The following is a 19,493-nucleotide window of genomic DNA, read 5'->3' as shown; positions in this document are numbered from 1 at the left end:
GACTAAGAGCCCAATTAGGAGTTTGGTGGTCCAATCACCAGACAGCCATTGTGGCAGTCGGGAGAATGCCACCAAGCCAGTCACAACCTGACCGTCACATTACGAAAATACCGCTGGGTTGGCGGTGCTGTGGTGGCAGTACCATGGTGACAGCATGCTTTGGCTCATAGGAAGAGTCTGAATCACATTGCGGCTATCTTGTGGTGGTCTGACAGCCCTCCTCTTAATTGTGCAGTTGGCCCACTGAGGAGGTGGCAGTCAGACCGCCACCAATGGTATGGCAATCTCCACCATACTCGTAATCAGCCCCTAAGTCTGAAAGTGGAAATCTTGAATGGGCGAAGGACAAAAAGTATCCTACTTATGAGAGCTTCGCCTGAAATCGTGCCTAGGTCCCCAAAGGCTACTTGCAACCAAAGGGGGAGAGGATGTAGCCTCATGGCTAGAGCGGTCGACCTCGAAGCTGGGGAACTTGGTTTGAGTCTCTGCAACAATACTCAACATCCTGTGGTTCTGGGCAAATCACTTAATCTCCTCGTGCCTAACAAAATTGAATGGGTCCATCTGTAACGAAACTGGTGCTCATGTAAAGCGCTTTGATATCTTTGGGTCTAGTTTGCGCTATATAAAACTCTAAAAAAAATAAAGGCTTTAGTTTCCATGTTACTATTTCTTTGCTCTTTTTCCCTTAAATATAAGATATGTTATATCTCTGGTTACCCTTCTTGGATCTTTGTTGTTTGGTGTCATTTTGAGTATTCATTTTTTTCCAATTTTTAAAAATTGGAGAATTTTTATTGTGTTGGTTCTTTAACTTCTGAACTGTGTTGGCACTTCTAAATGCTTTAATCATTTTCTTCAAGTTAAATCTGCTTTGTGCCACAGCTACCAGGGGTCAAGTTCAGGTTTCAATTGCTGAAACCTTTGACTGGAACTAACAGGTTATTGAGTTTATTTCTTGTGGTGGACTTTCATCCACTCTAATTATTAATTCACTTTCTTACAAGTTGTGATCTGTATAAACTACAAAAGTGGTGGCCTTTCCTTCCCGACCGACAAACATGATCCACATATCTCGTTTTACTGATTTCTTCACCTGATTTGGTCGTTTGAGGTTAGATACTCTTTATGACAGGTGTCTGTGTGCATAGACACATTTGGTGTTGAGTTCTAATTACAAGGAAGGCCATTTCTAAGCGCCTTCTTTGACTTTAAGTTTCTGGATGCAACCTATCTGTGCCTCCATAGTTTGGGTCAAGCGGCAGGATCCAAAAAGCAAATGTGTACACTGACTGACCATGTCAATGCTCAGCTGCACTCACAGTAGGAGATGAATGGCTAATAGGGCAAAAAACAGTGCTCATTATCATTCAATCCACCTTTTCTGTGACCGAAAATTCTGCATGGTAGTTAAACTCTATTACTCTCCATGCATGAATAATTTCTGCATGAAAATGCCTATTGCTCTATGTGGATGAGTGAAGTGATTAGATGCCTATTACTCTGTGGGTATGAATGATGTGTGATCTTAACTCCTAATTACTGTATGAGCCTACATAACTCTGTGTACTGACGCTCGGTGACATTGTGAAATTCCTTTAATTGGTGGCAATCCAGAACTGCGGAAAATATCCCAAAATCTGTGATTGAGATCATGCTAATTAATCTTGCACACCCCCCTTCAATTAACTGTTTTTGCCTTCTATTTATTATTTAAAAAAACAAAGTATAACACATTCTTATTATACGTATAATACTTGAAAATACATAAAAGTTATATTTTATGTATTTATTTTAGAGTTTTTATAGAGCGCAAACTTGACCCATTAGGGTATCAGAGCGCTTTACAGGAATCCACAGTAGTAGACAAAAACTTGGAATGGGGGGGTGGGGTTGCTCGATACAAATGGGGATAAAAGGAAAAGTAATTATATTTTACATTTACATTATACGAGAAGCAAGGTCCCAAGGTCAATGATGAGGTGCCGGGTGGGTGGTGTCTGGGTACTGTACTCTAATGTAGACTTTTTTGTACATCAGTGAATTGTTATAGTATATGTGTAACTCCCAGATTCGTATGACATTTATGTGCACATAAACTCCAATGTAATCATGTATAGTAAATTTTTGTAATATGTAATAAACTGTCCTTCAATTTGACAGATTGGGAAAAGTGCAATGAGTTGTATTTGTAATTCCAGATACCCTGTATCCACACAAAAAGGAAGAAAGTTTTTTCTGTCGAGGTCCTGAGGAAGGTGGTACAAACCCACCGAAACGCGCGTTGACCTGGCGTGGAATCCCACATAACACTCTGTGGTTCTCACTCAGACAGAGTCATTCTCTGCTGACAATATACCTTAGTTACAGGAAAAAAGATTGTTTTGGATGAAAAGTGATTTGTGTGTAAGTGTATGTATGAGTAGTATGTGAGTGTGAATAGTGTTGTGGTTTCAGGGTTTCTCTCGTTTTGTGTACAAAATGTGAAAAGTATATAAATGATGAATTATGTTTTTATGTTTGTTCAAATTGACTAAAAGAATATAATGAATTTAAAAGAAAGAAATTTAAAAAAGTAGAAAAAAAGTTTTTGATATATATACAAAATAAAGCAATAAACTTTTGAAAATATAAACAAAGTAAGTGTTATTGGTTTATCTTGAAGGACAGAGAAAGGAATATGAACCATGTCACAATATAAAATATACAGGCCATGAGGGAATATTTTCTTGTTGTGTTTATACTTTCCTCTCTTTTCCCTGGCTTTAAGTACTTCAGAGAGGGGTCCCCTTGTTTATGTTATTAGACGGAAGTGGAGCAAGGTCACTGCGTGATTAGAAGGCAGAGTTTTAGGCGAGGAATTTACCCATTAGGAAGGTTTTGGCATCTTTTTTGAAGCGAGCTAGAGAAGGGATTCTTCTAATGGCGGGTGTTCTATTTTCTTAGTGCAGCCCCAGAGTAAGCCTGATTGTAAGTTTTCTTTTTCCGAAAACGTGAAGGTTGAAGCAAGAGGTCTGTGGCGGACCGGGAGTTTCTGATTCCTCCGAATATCACACGTTTCTGGGCAATATATGCAGGGGAGTTTGAATATAGTGCTTTGTGCTTGATACATGCCAATTTGAGCTGGATTCTGGCCTGTAGCGGCAGCCAGTTCAGGGCTTTCAGATGTGGTGAGATGTGGTTGAATTTCGTTGAGCCTGTTAGTAGTCTAGCGGCCGCGTTGAGGCAGGGTTTAGAGGTGCAAGAGAGATCTTGGATAGACCGGAGTCTATGTAGTTGTAGAAGAAAATAAAAGATTTCTAATTCCCAAGCTCAAAACCCTGAAAAACAACTTCATTGTGTTACAAACACTGTGATATTTTACCTTAATTTAAACTTCAATGGTTTGTTTTCTGTTCTCATGTGAAATAGATTTATTTATGCAAGCTTGGTGAAATGTCTCAAGGAGCACCTGCAGAAAACAATTTGAACCAAATGTATCTCATTATGCTGCAGATAACTGTTAGTCTAAAGGACATTTAGGGCCTGATTACGACTTTGGCTGTGAGGCGCCAGGTCTACCACGCTGCCACACTGCCAAAGCTGTGATCAGACCGCTCACCAGATTAGGAGTTTCCTTCTGTCGGGCGGGCTTTTTAAAAAACTTTCCCACGTGGTGCCCTGAAAATGGGCACCACAATGGGAATAGCAAAAACAGTTCCTGCATGGCATGGACTAAAAAGTCCATGCTGTGTAGGAACTGGTGTGCATGTACACAGTGGGGTGCATGTTGTGTCCCCCTGTGTGCATCCACATGCGGATGAGGCACCTTTGTTTCCTCTCCGCCACGGTGTTCATGGAGGGGGAACCTCCATGACACCGCAGGTGGACAGGGAACCCGTAATATGCTTGGATGGACCACGGAGGTCCCACCAAACATATTGCAGCCTCCTGACTGCTGCATCAGAGCCAGAGAATGGCGGTTCCCTGGCGGCTGCAGTGGGGCTGAGGCGGTCATAATAGGGAAGTCAAGAGGTTGCCACCCCCGCACCCCCACGAGTCTAGTGGCCGGAGGACACCAGACTCGTAATCGGACCCTGAGTGTGAGCTCATTGTGTATTAGCTTGAGAAAAATAATGAAGTTGTCTTATCTGATTGTGCTTAACATGATCGATTCTTCTCCTGAGAACTATTTGTGGCTGTAGCGAAATGGTAGAAAATGTGTGATTTAAGCTAATGTGGTGTTGACAAAGATCAGATGTTTCCCCCCTTGTTAGCAGAAGCTTCTTTCCTGACTTTTAGGTAGAACTCCACTTTACATCACTTTTGAGCAGATGCTTGCTATGACCTATCAGAGGCATTCTGTTAGAATTCATTTACCTTGAATTTTTCCACAGATTTCTGCGACTTTTCCATAGCTTAGCAGTGTAGAGTGCCCCCTTCATGGGAGAACTGATGTGCTCTATTCTATTAGAGACAACATAATAACTGTTTGTCTTTGCTCTTATGATTTTGAATTGCCTTGAATGTATCGACCAATGCCTCCATGTATCAGCTATTGACTCACAAATAATTCCGATGGTTTGCGCTGTAACTTTTCAAATCTATTAATAAACCTTCACGGTTTGAAACTGAATCACTCACTCTCTTCCTTATATGGCCAAATGTGCTTCATGTTACCGTAATGCTATGAATTTTGATGACAGCCTCATTTGGAACTAAAGATTCATCGGATGGTAATTGTTGGATCTGAATTTCACCAGAATTTTCATAGATAAAAGCACACTATCATACGTTTGCCATGCCCCCACAGTTTTGAAAAAGATATTCAATGGAGCATTCTATTCAAATTATCAGTCGTAGAGGAAGTATCCAAACTTCAGATGTTTTTTCACAGTACAGATGTGGATGGTATCTCCCTATACTCCATGCCTTTACCAACTGCAATGCTGTGGGACATTCTGTGTCATATTAAGATTGCATGTTTTTGTTTCTATGTTACTTGATAGAATGCAGCATGTGGCCACAAATGGTTATTTTTACTTTGTACGGATGAGTGTTTTAAAAAACTATCCAACAGATCAACCTTAGGTCGAACACTTGGGGCTTCATTTGAGTTTTGATGGGCAAGAGGCTTTCTCAGCCTGTCCAACTGCCAGTCACTGGTGAAGACTAGTTTTTTCCAATAGCTGGACAGAGATTTCTTCTCTAAAAGTGGATCTACTAAGCCACAGTGGAAGGCAAAATAATCTGTATACTTTTTGTTTCTGCCAAAGTGTGTGTGTGTGTGTGAGGGGGGTTGTTTTTCAAAAACAATAAATCAATCCACCTGGAGCTGGGAGCTTTCGCTCTGTCTGTGCTGTCATTTTTGTTTCATTTCTGCTTGATCTTCTCTGGCGCCAGGAAATAAATGACTTGCACCGGAAAATATGACATAAGTATCAAATCGAATATTATACTGTGGTGTCGCATTCAAGTTGTTATGGCACCACGTCACTTCGAATGAGGCTTGGGAGTTGGGAATGACGTGTACAGGGAGGTGAGGCATACAAGGCGGGCTGGTGCAACGTGGTAAAATACGTCTCTGTACAGACCTCAGAGAATTGAACAAGAACATAGTTGTGGACAAATTCCCGTTGCCAAGAATCAACGAACTGTTGGCCCAGACCAAGGGAATCAAATGGTTTTCTACGATAGACCTCACAGTGGCGTATCATCAAATATCACCTCACCCCTCGTGCAGGAAGCTGACCTCCTTCATCACCCCATTCGCTGCTACAGATTTCGTCGCATGTCATTCGGCCTGGCGTCCGCCGCGACCGTCTTTCAAAAATGTATTCACAGATTGTTCAAGGATCTCAGCGGCGTCTTATATTTCCAGGACAACATACTTGTCATGGGGGAGACCAAAGCAGAGCACAACAACAAACTGAGAACCTTGTTACGGAAATTGGCAGCGAATGGTCTCACGGCAGAACTGGATAAGAGCAGATTTGGCCTTCACGCAGTCACATATTTAGGGCACGAGATCAGTGACAAAGGGATCTTTCCCAAGAAGGTGAACGTTGACGCCATCAGGTCTGCACCCACGCCACGCAACAAGGATGATGTCCGCTCCTTTCTAGGGTTAGCTGAATTTTACAACAAGTTTGCCAGAAACTTCGCCACAAAAACACAGAGAATGCGCCAACTTTTGAAGGACAAAAACAAGCTCAGCTGGATGTCGGAGTCCGACGTGCAATTTGAGAGCTTCAAGAAAGACATTCACCTGCACGGCTTTGATCACTCAGCTCCCAGCATATTGACAACTGATGCCAGCGACAAAGGGTTAGGGGCAGTCCTGTCCCAACGTTCCACGGATGGCACGGAAACCACCATAGGGTTTGCCTCACGTTCCCTCTCCCCTAATGAGGAGAAATTCAGTGTCATTGAAAAAGAAATGCTGGCGTCCATTTGGGCTATAGAAAAATGTTGTCAATACCTCTGGGGTTCCCGTTTCACACTCCGGATGGACCATAAACCATCGATCAAGGTTCTCACGTCCATGGGCCACACCACGGCTACTCCACGCATCTCTAAGAAGACACTTATGGCCATATGTATGAACACTTTTTCCCATAGACACAGAATGGGTAAAACCCTTTGATACATCTGGCCCATAGACTCTTGGATTTTGTCTACGACGTGGAATACTTGCCAGGACATAAAAACAAGGTGGCAGATTATCTCAGCCATTCTGCTGCCTGGGAGGTGGCACCAAACCACAGCGAGTGAGACGAATACAGTGTGGCATTTACGACAAACCAAAAGGACATCATCAACGCTCAGAATTGGGAGGCAGCCTACAACAATGATTCAGTACTGTCACAAGTGAAACTGTGCGCAACACGTGGTTGGCTCGAGAAGAAGCACTTGAGAGATGACCTCAGAAAATATTGGGAGGTACGCGACAAACTATCGATCAGCTACGACACCATCTTTTTGTTAAGAGGAGACAAAGTATTCCCCCGCAAGAGTTAGTGGACCGCATCCTCAGCATAACGCACGAAGGCCACCTAGGGATCGTGAAATTAAAGAAGAGAGTGAAACTATTGTACTGGTGGCCAGCCATCGACACCTCCGTGGAGCGGTATGTCAGAGAATGTGAGCATCGTGCCAACGCAGACAAATCACTGGCCATGCTACGAACACCGTATGGATGAGTTCCTCACGCCCAACAACCCCTGGGAGGAGTTGTCTGTCAACATTTTGGGCCCAGTACTGGTTTTGTGGGGGATACCCAAACATGTGATCGTCCTAGTTGACAGATACTCCAAGTGGCCAGAGGTAGAAGTCTGTGAGAAGGTAGACACAGATGCGGTCATTTCCTTCCTCACCAACTCGTTCTTAAGGGAAGGCATTCCGAGAGTGATTACATGCAATAATGGTCCCCAGTTCACTTCGGAGAAGTGGTCAGCCTTCCTCAGAAGGAATGGGGTTATGGCTAAACCCATGCCAGTGTATCACCCTGCAGGAAATGGTGTAGCATAACGATTCAACAGAGTGATTATGGGTTCCGTTCAAGCGGCCATTAGAGCAGGCAAGAACTGGGAGATGGATATCAAGAACACGGTGTGGGCATATCGAATAACACCCACCCTCACAGGATACAGCCCGTTCAAAATCCTCAGAGGAAGGGAACCGTTTACCAGAGACAACCTCGTTTGGATGAACCTGCAACTACAAAGCAAATGGTCACCAGGAATATATGACGTTATCCCGCGGGATAAAATCCCGCATACCATTAGTCCGCATTTTTAATAACGCAAAACCAATACACCGAAATACCATCATCCCGCAAACATTTACTCCCCATATGCCTTTACCACGCATGCCATCACAACGCAAAGGCATGCGTGGTGAAGGAATATACTTTATAAAAGTACATTATTTATATATACATATATATATATATATATTCACTGAAAAAACCATAGGTTATAGACCATATATAGTTAGGAATTTGCATTTACAAAACCTTGAAAATTCACTGAAAAAACCATAGGTTAGAGACCATATATAGTTAGCTGGACATTTTATTGACATAAAACCAATGAAATTCCATATATAGTTAGTTGCACTAACTATATATCGCGCACCCGCAATCCACTGCTGATGATGTCACATATTACATCATTCATGACATGGTCAGTGACATCACTGATGACATCACTGATGACATCTCAAATGACATCACTGATGACATCACTGATGACATCTCAAATGACATCACTGATGACATCATCTAGTGTCTGTGTGTTTTTGTAAAGTTTAAATATGTTTTACATATTGAAGAGTGAGTGGATGTATGGAAGACTGAGTGTGTGTGTGGCTGGCTGGGAGGTGTGTGACTCTGTGCATATCAATGTGTACTTGTATCAGTGATTGTATAAGAGAGTAAGTATGTGTTAGTATATGTGTGAAAAGTATGGTGTTCTGTGTTTAACTGTATAGATGAGGAAATCGAAGTGTGATTGATTCTTCACAGGACTGACTAGGTGTATGAGTGCATATGATAGTGTTGTAATAATGAGTGACTGTATGTATGAGTGATTGTATGGGTGAATGAGTGAATGTGTGTGTAGACGTAGGAATCAGTGAGTGCGTATGTAGTAACTGGTATTGGTGTGTCATGATGTCATCAGTGATGTCATTTGAGATGTCATCAGTGATGTCATTTGAGATGTCATCAGTGATGTCATCAGTGATGTCACTGAAGTATGGTGTTCTGTGTTTAACTGTATAGATGAGAAATGGAAGTGTGATTGATTCTTTACAGGACTGACTAGGTGTGTGAGTAACTCCATGGATGAGTGGCAGTGTGTGAGTGTCTGCATAGGTGTATGAGTGCATATGATAGTGTTGTAATAATGAGTGACTGTATGTATGAGTGATTGTATGGGTGAATGAGTGAATGTGTGTGTAGACGTAGGAATCAGTGAGTGCGTATGTAGTAACTGGTATTGGTGTGTCATGATGTCATCAGTGATGTCATTTGAGATGTCATCAGTGATGTCATCAGTGATGTCATTTGAGATGTCATCAGTGATGTCATTTGAGATGTCATCAGTGATGTCATCAGTGATGTCACTGACCATGTCATGAATGATGTAATATGTGACATCATCAGCAGTGGATTGCGGGTGCGCGATATATAGTTAGTGCAACTAACTATATATGGAATTTCATTGGTTTTATGTCAATAAAATGTCCAGCTAACTATATATGGTCTCTAACCTATGGTTTTTTCAGTGAATTTTCAAGGTTTTGTAAATGCAAATTCCTAACTATATATGGTCTATAACCTATGGTTTTTTCAGTGAATTTCATTGGTTTTTTAAAAGCTAATATCTATAGCTCTAAAATATATTCTTTATTACGTGACGTATCACGTAGCCACGTGAGACGCCTCATGACGCGTCGCATAACCGTGACGTATCGGCTCTGCAGCGCAAACAAAACCCGTAACGTAAGCGTGCCGGAGCACGCTTACAGATATATATATATTTTTTTAACCTTAATTAGACAAAATCCACACGTGCACATATCTTGAGGCCTTGCAAAGGCACATCTAACAAACAGTCCCTACAATTTTGCCAAGTTTGCTGGAAATCTATTCCCTTAATTTTTTTTTTACTGTTTCTCTTGGTTTTCCCCTTGTTACGCTTACCGGGACGCTACCCGGTACGCGAACCGGACGCTCCAAAAACACAAGATGGCGGACTCCCGTTACGCTGCCGGTTAGCTGCCCGGTTCGCGTACCGGGAAGCGCCTCTACCGCGAAAAATCGCGGGGGACTTTAATATCCCCCTCATCAATCCTAGGGGGTCAGGAGGGGTTAACTTGCCCCCTTTCCTTCATTTCCCCCTTCTTTTTTCACCACATCTTGTCTCTCGAACCTACCGAGAGACAAGATGGCGGCCGCTCCGGACTGTTTACAATGTTGACAGCTACGCTGCCGGTTAGCTGCCCGGTTAGCTGCCCGGTGAGCTGCCCGGTGAGCTGCCCGGTGAGCGTACCGGGACGCGCCTCTACGGCGTAAAATCGCACAAAAAAAATTTTTTTTTATTTTTTGCCCCGCGGGGCACTTTAATATCCCCCTGATCAATCCTAGGGGGTCAGGAGTGGTCTACCTTGCCCCCTTTCCTTCATTTCCCCCTTCGTTTTTCACCACATCTTGTCTCTCGATCGTACCGAGAGACAAGATGGCGGCCGCTCCGGACTGTTTAGAATGTTGGCAGACACCGGAGAGCCAATCAGCTTCGCTTCACGAAGTTCCGTTACGCGTCAGGTACGCGAACCGGGGCGCTAACCGGAGCGCTGTCACAGATATATATATTTTTTTAAACGTTAATTTCTCAAAAACCACTGGAGCACATATATTGAGACATAGCAAAGGCACGTCTGGCAAACCATATCTACAATTTTGCCAAGTTTCATGTAAATCTATTCAGCCGTTCGAGCTAAAAGTGAGTCCAACCGCCCTATGGAAAAATGAATGGGAAAAACGCGTTTTGGGACCCCTCTTTTTTCTCGGCCCCCCCTTGACGAAACCCCCCCCAAATTTTCAGGGACTGCTCAGAAACAAAATGTGCCATTTTCCTGAAAATTTCAGCCAATTCCGTCCACAAACGCCAAAGTTATTAGACATAGAATTTTCATCCATCGCCAGTAGGTAATATACATATATAAACATATATAATCTGCATATCTATATAAATATAAATGCATGCATACATATATATATATGCATACATATGCATGTTATTTACATGAAAGTTTTAAAAACACTAATAAAAGCAAAGCTAAAAAGCCACCTCATTACAAACAGAATGGCTTTAACTTAAACGAGGGCGAGATCTATTGCATTTTCAATGCTTGTTTACTTTGGTTCTATCAAGAAGGCATTCAGATGTGTCACACATTTGCCATAAATTCTGAATGTTACCACTCTAGTTGCTCATTAGATCACTGTAGTAAAGCTAGTGCTCACCAGGGAAGTCTGCTGCTAATCATGGTTTGCAGCCATTTTCCCGCATTTTTTATCCCGCAGACTTTCAGTCCGCATACCCTTATCCCGCAAGGTCATTGACCTCGCATACCATTATCCCGCATTTTTTCAAAACGCATGTGCATTTATCGCGCATGCCTTTACAAAGAATTACGTTTTAAAGGCATGTATGGTAAATGCATTTGCGTTGTGAAAACCACGATGACGAGAGAGGTAAGTGGGTTTGTGTTAATTTTTTCGTGGGTTAGTGTTTGTGTAGTGTAGTGTAGTGTTGTGTAGTGTAGTGTTGTGTTAGTGTAGTGTAGAGTTGTGGTGGTTGTTTAGTGTAGGGTCATGCTGGGGGTAGTGTTTTACGGTTTAGGGTTGTGTTGTAGTGTTTGCGTAGTGTAGGGTCATGCTGCGGGTAGTGTTTTAGGGTTTAGGGTAGTGTTGTAGTGTTTGCGTAGTGTAGGGTCATGCTGGGGGTAGTGTTTTAGGGTTTAGGGTTGTGTTGTAGTGTTTGCGTAGTGTAGGGTCATGCTGGGGCTAGTGTTTTAGGGTTTAGGGTAGTGTTGTAGTGTTTGCGTAGTGTAGGGTCATGCTGGGCGTAGTGTTTTAGGGTTTAGGATAGTGTTGTAGTGTTTGCGTAGTGTAGGGTCATGCTGGGGGTAGTGTTTTAGGGTTTTGGGTAGTGTTGTAGTGTTTGCGTAGTGTAGGGTCATGCTGGGGTGTAGTATTTTAGGGTTTAGGGTAGTGTTGTAGTGTTTGCGTAGTGTAGGGTCATGCTGGGGGTAGTGTTTTAGGGTTTTGGGTAGTGTTGTAGTGTTTGCGTAGTGTAGGGTCATGCTGGGGTAGTGTTTTAGGGTTTTGGGTAGTGTTGTAGTGTTTGCATAGTGTAGGGTCATGCTGGGGTGTAGTGTTTTAGGGTTTTGGGTAGTGTTGTAGTGTTTGCGTAGTGTAGGGTCATGCTGGGGTGTAGTGTTTTAGGGTTTTGGGTAGTGTTGTAGTGTTTGCGTAGTGTAGGGTCATGCTGGGGGTAGTGTTTTAGGGTTTTGGGTAGTGTTGTAGTGTTTGCGTAGTGTAGGGTCATGCTGGGGGGTAGTGTTTTAGGGTTTTGGGTAGTGTTGTAGTGTTTGCGTAGTGTAGGGTCATGCTGGGGGTAGTGTTTTAGGGTTTTGGGTAGTGTTGTAGTGTTTGCGTAGTGTAGGGTCATGCTGGGGGTAGTGTTTTAGGGTTTTGGGTAGTGTTGTAGTGTTTGCGTAGTGTAGGGTCATGCTGGGGGTAGTGTTTTAGGGTTTAGGGTAGTGTTGTAGTGTTTGCGTAGTGTAGGGTCATGCTGGGGGTAGTGTTTTAGGGTTTAGGGTAGTGTTGTAGTGTTTGCGTAGTGTAGGGTCATGCTGGGGGTAGTGTTTTAGGGTTTAGGGTAGTGTTGTAGTGTTTGCGTAGTGTAGGGTCATGCTGGGGGTAGTGTTTTAGGGTTTAGGGTAGTGTTGTAGTGTTTGCGTAGTGTAGGGTCATGCTGGGGTGTAGTGTTTTAGGGTTTTGGGTAGTGTTGTAGTGTTTGCGTAGTGTACGGTCATGCTGGGGGTAGTGTTTTAGGGTTTAGGGTAGTGTTGTAGTGTTTGCGTAGTGTAGGGTCATGCTGGGGTGTAGTGTTTTAGGGTTTTGGGTAGTGTTGTAGTGTTTGCGTAGTGTAGGGTCATGCTGGGGGTAGTGTTTTAGGGTTTAGGGTAGTGTTGTAGTGATGGGTCATGCTGGGGGTAGTGTTTTAGGGTTTTGGGTTGTGTTGTAGTGTTTGCGTAGTGTAGGGTCATGCTGGGGGTAGTGTTTTAGGGTTTAGGGTTGTGTTGTAGTGTTTGTGTAGTGTAGGGTCATGCTGGGGGTAGTATTTTAGGGTTTAGGGTAGTGTTGTAGTGTTTGCGTAGTGTAGGGTCATGCTGGGGTGTAGTGTTTTAGGGTTTTGGGTAGTGTTGTAGTGTTTGCGTAGTGTAGGGTCATGCTGGGGGTAGTGTTTTAGGGTTTAGGGTAGTGTTTGTGTAGTGTAGGGTCATGCTGGGGGTAGTGTTTTAGGGTTTAGGGTAGTGTTGTACTGTTTGTGTAGTGTAGGGTCATGCTGGGGGTAGTGTTTTAGGGTTTAGGGTAGTTTAGTTGTTTAGTGTATGCTAAAGGCATATTCGTTCTAAAAGTTTTCGTTATTTTAATTTGCGGCCTAATAGTACATGCGGGATTTTTTTTGCGGACTGATGGTATGCGGGATTTCGTCATATATTCGCTAATCATACTTTCTATGGCAAAATGAACCCCCTCATTTTGTTCCTTTTTAAATTAAATGTTTTAGGAGTTACCACTTTATTCCAATCAAGATGGCTTCAGGTGTGCCATACCTTTGTAATAAGTAGGACTGTTAGCACTCTAGTTGTTCTTTAGAACACTCTGGGACATTCTGTCATTGGGCTATAGTTGGGCTACATCTGGCTGATATTTGGGCTACATTTGTTTTTTTTGTCTCCGGTGGCCATCTTTGGGCTACATTGGGCTACATTGGGCTACATTGGGCTACATTTGGGCTCCAACATATATATAGCCCAATGTAGCCCAATATATATTTTTCAAAGTTAATTTTCGTAAAAACCACTGGAGCCTATATCTTGAGACATAGCAAAGGCACATCGGGCTACCAGTCCCTACAATTTTGCCAAGTTTGGTGTAAATCCATTCAGCCGTTCAGGCTAAAAGTGAGGCCAACCGCCCTATAGAAAATTGCATGGGAAAAACACGTTTTGGGACCCCCCTTTTTTCTCGGACCCCCCTTGACGAAACCCCCCCCAATTTTCAGGGGCTGCTCAGAAACAAAATGTTCAATTTTCCTGAAAATTTCAGCCAATTCTGTCCTCAAACGCCAAAGTTATTCGACATAGAATTTTCAAAAATCCCATAGGAAAAAAATCCTAACTATATATACCTACTGGCTATCGCCAGTAGGTAATATATAAACATATACATACATACAAATATATTTTACTAAATTTAAAAATAAACTTTTTACATTTTAATTGAATTATTTATAATTATATTTGTTTAATAATATGTATTTAATATTTATATATATATATATATATTATTTTAAGAAATTACCCTATAGACTCTAAAAAAAAACACAACCCTGGTCCCTTAACCCCATCCGCGCTAAGCGTTTTCCCGCTGTGCGCTAAATATTCGCAAATACCGCGTTACATGACGTACGACAGGCGTACCTCATGACGAGCTGAGCTCGTCATGAGCGTGGAAAGGATTAAAATACCCCTGCACCCCAAAATCATAACCCACCCGTCCGTACTCCTTATAATACCCCAGCACCCTTAAACAATAACCCATCCTGGCCCTAAAAATACCCCTGTACCCCAATACCCAAACCTACCCCTGAACCCTAAAATTACCCCTGTACCCCAAAACCCAAACCTACCCCTGAACCCTAAAATACCCCTGTACCCCAAAACCCAAACCTACCCCTGAACCCTAAAAATACCCCGGTACCCCAAAACACAAACCTACCCTAAAATAGCCCTGTACCCAAAAACCCAAACCTACCCCTGAACCCTAAAAATACCCCTGTACCCCAAAACCCAAACCTATCCCTGAACCCTAAAAATACCCCTGTACCCCAAAACCCAAAACTTTCCTTGAACCCTAAAAATACCCCTGTACCCCAAAACCCAAACCTACCCCTGAACCCTAAAATACCCCTGTACCCCAAAAACCAAACCTACCCCTGAACCCTAAAAATACCCCTGTACCCCAAAACCCAAACCTACCCCTGAACCCTAAAATACCCCTGTACCCCAAAAACCAAACATACCCCTGAACCCTAAAAATACCCCTGTACCCCAAAACCCAAACCTACCCCTGAACCCTAAAATAACCCTGTACCCAAAAACCCAAACCTAGCCCTGAACCCTAAAAATACCCCTGTACCCCAAAACCCAAGCCTATCCCTGAACCCTAAAAATACCCCTGTACCCCAAAACCCAAACCTACTCCTGAACACTAAAAATACCCCTGTACCCCAAACCCTAAACCTATCCCTGAACCCTAAAAATACCCCTGTACCCCAACACCCCAAACTTTCCCAGAACCCCAAAAATACCCCTGTACCCCAAAACCCAAACCTATCCCTGAACCCTAAAAATACCCCTGTATCCCCAAACCCAAACCTACCTCTGAACCCCAAAAATGCCCCCGTACCCCAAAACCCAAACCTAGCCCTAAACCCTAAAAATACCCCTGTACCCCAAAACCCAAACCTAGCCCAGAACCCTTAAAATACCCCTATACACAATAACCCAAACACACCCTTAAAACATATACCCAACACCCCCAAAAACCATATACTTACCTTACACTTGAAAATTAAAAACATATGCTTTTACCATTCATGCTTTTATAACGAATTTCGTTGTAAAAGCATGCGTGATAAAACCATATAAGATATAATGGCATGCGCTTTAAAATTTTGCGGACTGATGGTACTTTCGTACTAATGGTATGCGGACTAAAGGTATGCGGAATGAAAAATGCGGGATAATGGCTGCAAACCGGTCACCAGCAGTGATCAGAAGCAACTTAGAGAAAGCACAGAAGACTTACAAAGCCAACTATGACAGGAGGCATACAGTACAAGGTCTCCCTAGCAACGGGAGATTGGGTGCCGATAAAACTGGGCAACCTGGTGAAGAAAGGCGATAGCAAGTTCAGCAAGCTTCTACAGATTAGAGAACTTTACTCATGCTCCGCCTTACTGAGTGATGGTAAAGTATGGTTGCAAAGCTGAATGGCCAAGTGCAACAAAGTCATCGGGTGGAAAACGGACAACGCAACCACTAGCCCTGGATATAGTGGAGGGGACTCGGACTATGAGTATGGAGGCGTCACCTCCGGTACGCTGAGGAACTGCATAATGAGGGAGACAGGGGTGATGCAGGTACCACGACAGAAAGGAAGAACTGTGGTTCCACACAGCACACTCCATCTCAGGGAACCAATGACAGGGGCAACCCAGACATCACGCAAGGGGCTACCTCCTCACACGACAAGAGCCAGGAAGGGAGCACCCAAGAAAGCAGTTCCCGCTCAGGGGAAACACAAGTACCACAGGTCCCCCTCAGGCACACCCGCACTGGCAGGACAGTGGTGCTACCCAGGAAATACAGCGAGTATGATATGTAACCCACTTCTTCCCCCTCCATTCCTTCACACTTTGGCTGTCACCTTCTCTCTCCCTCATTTCCCGAATCCTTTACCCTCCACCCAGCTTTTACCCTGTCGTGTGTGTTGTTCTATTGTTGATCCAACGTGTACATGCAGTCAGCATTCAGATGCATTGTTCTGTTATCTTTTGTATAGTTGTTAAGGGGGGCGATGTGTGGTGTCGAATTCTGGTTGTTATGGCACCACGTCACTTCAGATGAGGCTTGGGAGTTGGGAGTGACGTGGACAAGAAGGCGAGGCATACAAGGCGGACTGGTGCAATGTTTGTGCCGGCTCTCCCTCTCCGAATAAAGGAGTACGCAACATACCTTTCGGCTCCGGTGTTCCATTTAATGGGAGGTACCAACTCTACATATGCAGTATCATAATTCACTCCATGTGATGCTTATGAATATTCTAAATAATATTCATCTAAAAAAGCAGTAATATTTCGGGTCTACATCCCTGGTGCTAGCTTACACGTCAGAGCAAAATAAAAGCGGAGTGAAAATCTGCAAAGGCCCAGTGAAAAGTTATTTCCAAATCATTACAAATCACTTTGTTTTCAATTCTGACCCATTAGTAAAAAGTTGCAAAGGTCCTCTTTTTTTCAATTAGAGAATATGTGCAAAGTCTACAATGCGCTCTCACTGACCTGCACAGTTAGCTTGTCGTCGTTGGGAAGGATCCTGTAGGTATAGACACAGTTATTAAACCTAAAAGAGGGAAGAGACAGAACAAAACTGTTAGCATATCACCCAGCAGCATCATTGTCATTAACAGCATGGGTTTTCATTATGAGAACAGATCACCTAGCAGAAAAAGGAAGGCCTATCCAGTAGATTCATTGTAATCCAGAATCTTCATGCGGCAGAGGGACTAGCTATAGATTTATCTATTTTAGTGACGCAACTGCCAACACATACAGTGCCACCTTGTGCCACACAATGGTGTGCTGGAAACCCCTGCATAGAGACAGTTTTCAATCAATCAATCAGTATTTTTTAAGCGCGACCACTCACTCGCTAGGATCTCAAGTCTCAGCAAAGGAGAGGGGGGGGCCTGCAGGAGTTCATGTATGGAGCCTCTCCACTGTCAACTAGGGGGATGGAAAGACCCCAGGACATCAGCAGCAGATCGAGAAGTTTGTGGGATTTTTGGATAAGGGGGTGCGGAATGGTAGAACTACTTCAATTACTTTTGGCTAGTCACCATTTCTGATTGTAAAGTTACAGCAATGTGTGGACTTACATGTCTCCACCCCCTGGAGAAAGCTGGGAATTGAGATTACTTTACAAGTGTAAAGTAATAACAGTCATATACAGCTTTTGCAAATTAAATGTAATTTAAGCTAACATATTTAAATTAATTAAATATTTGTTTCTAAATTAAGCTGATAGTGTAAAGTTACTGCTAGTATACTTTTTACAAGTAGGCGGAGTTGTCCTCCACTGGGGCTGATATCCCCTTTTGTAAAGTATGGGGAAAATTGACAAAGTGTCAATATTTATTTTAACCTAGACCAAAATAAAAATGAGAAGCACTGTTAACTTAATTTTTAAGTAATTATTTAATTAATTTGAATATATTATTTTAAAGAATTTTGGCCTAGATGTAGGTAATTTTATTTTACCACTTCTTAAATACCGAATTTTACCGATTCGGTATTTAAGAAGTGGTAAAATAGAGGGGGGGATGTAGGTATTACAGATTCGGTAAATACCGAATCGTTAAGATTCGGTATTTACCGATTCTGTTAATACCGATTCGGTAATGCCCATTGATTCCTATGGGCATTGAAGCCCATAGGAATCAATGGGCATTACCGAATCGGTATTTACAGAATCTGTAAATACCGATTCCAGCAAGGGTGCAGGGGGTGTCACTTTGACACCCTCTAGCACCCCAAATACAGGCATGTGTGCCATGTGGCACACAGACATGGCCTAAGGGCATGTCTGTCTGTCACATGGTATAGGTGTGCATGCACACATGTGCAAGCACACCAGGATTCGGTATTTTACCACCCAATTGGATTGGGTGGTAAAATACCGAATCTGAAAGGCCTTTGGGACTCAGAAGAGTCCCAACTACATCTAGAAGTTACCGAATCGGTAAAAATACCGAATCGGTATTTTACCGATTTGGTAAATTTACCGATTCGGTAAATTTACCGAATCGGTAAAATTGCCCCCCTACATCCCAAAAACCCATTTACCGGTCGGTAACGGCCAAAATCGGCCATTACCGGCCGGTAAATGGCCACCTACATCTGGCCCTTTGTTTTTAAGATTTTTTTAAACCTCCCACCTAAAGAAAAATATTTATATTTACTTTTTATGTATTAACAAAAATACAAACGTATGTATAGAATTCATTTCAATAAATGTAATTATTTGTTTTATTAATTCAAGTTATATTTATTTTAAATATTTGTTTACTAAATATATGTTTTCACAAAACTATATTTTTTAATGTATATATATTTTAACATTACATTTTATTGATATATGATATATCAATACCTCAATTCATTTCTTTCGGGCAGGGTTATGGTACCAAAGTTATTCAACTCCAGAATTCACACAACTCTCCCCACAAATGCGCCACTTTACTGATACAAGTCTGCCTCACAGCTATAACTACTTTCACAAAAAATTCTTTGCTTCCCTTGTCTAACTATGAAAAAAGTATCAGTTGCCATTCTGGCCCCCAATGTTCTGAACCTGAAAGGCAACAAAAGAAAACCTTTAAAAAGAAGAGGTAAAAAACATAAACTTGTCCCTGCAACATGTTCTAAATATTACAAGCAAATACATTCAAAAAAATATTAATAACCTTGGACTTTACGCATACTCAGTGTAAGATTAAAAATTATTCAAATTTGCTATTTCAGCACATGAAGCAGCGTAAGTAGGCACATTTACACTACTTTTTTTATCACAGAATGGGTGAAAAGGATAGTCGCTTATCCAGCTTTTCCAGCTTTCAAAATCAGATGAACACCTTGTGCACTGATTGGAACCTTCAGGGTCTACTTGCTAAAAATGGTGCCATTTCTCTTTTGGGCAGACATTTCCAAAATATCTTCACTTTGTAAGCTTTGAAAAGCACATCATGCTCCTAAGAAAATGTATTGTATTAAAAGGCCTTATTTAAGGTTTGATGGACCGGATATGAAGTAAACAAGCATTTGCAATGCAATAGGTCTCGCATTTATGAGAGTTTGAGCTATTGACAT

At 42.4% G+C, this 19,493-nt stretch overlaps 1 protein-coding gene across 1 annotated transcript in view; it reads right to left on the bottom strand.

The window, feature by feature from the left end:
- The window catches only part of INPP5D (inositol polyphosphate-5-phosphatase D), an 809,167-nt gene that overhangs the window by 607,807 nt on the left and 181,867 nt on the right, over positions 1–19,493 (bottom strand). Inside the window, exon 2 of the mRNA XM_078666020.1 lies at positions 16,908–16,968. Coding sequence (XP_078522146.1) covers positions 16,908–16,968 — 61 coding nt within the window. The remainder of the gene's footprint in view (positions 1–16,907; positions 16,969–19,493) is intronic.

This window comes from Lissotriton helveticus, chromosome 11, assembly GCF_964261635.1.
Source record: "Lissotriton helveticus chromosome 11, aLisHel1.1, whole genome shotgun sequence".
NCBI classification, from domain to species: domain Eukaryota; kingdom Metazoa; phylum Chordata; class Amphibia; order Caudata; family Salamandridae; genus Lissotriton; species Lissotriton helveticus.
Note: the sequence above shows the minus strand (reverse complement) of the source record. Positions and strands in the feature narration are given on the sequence as shown.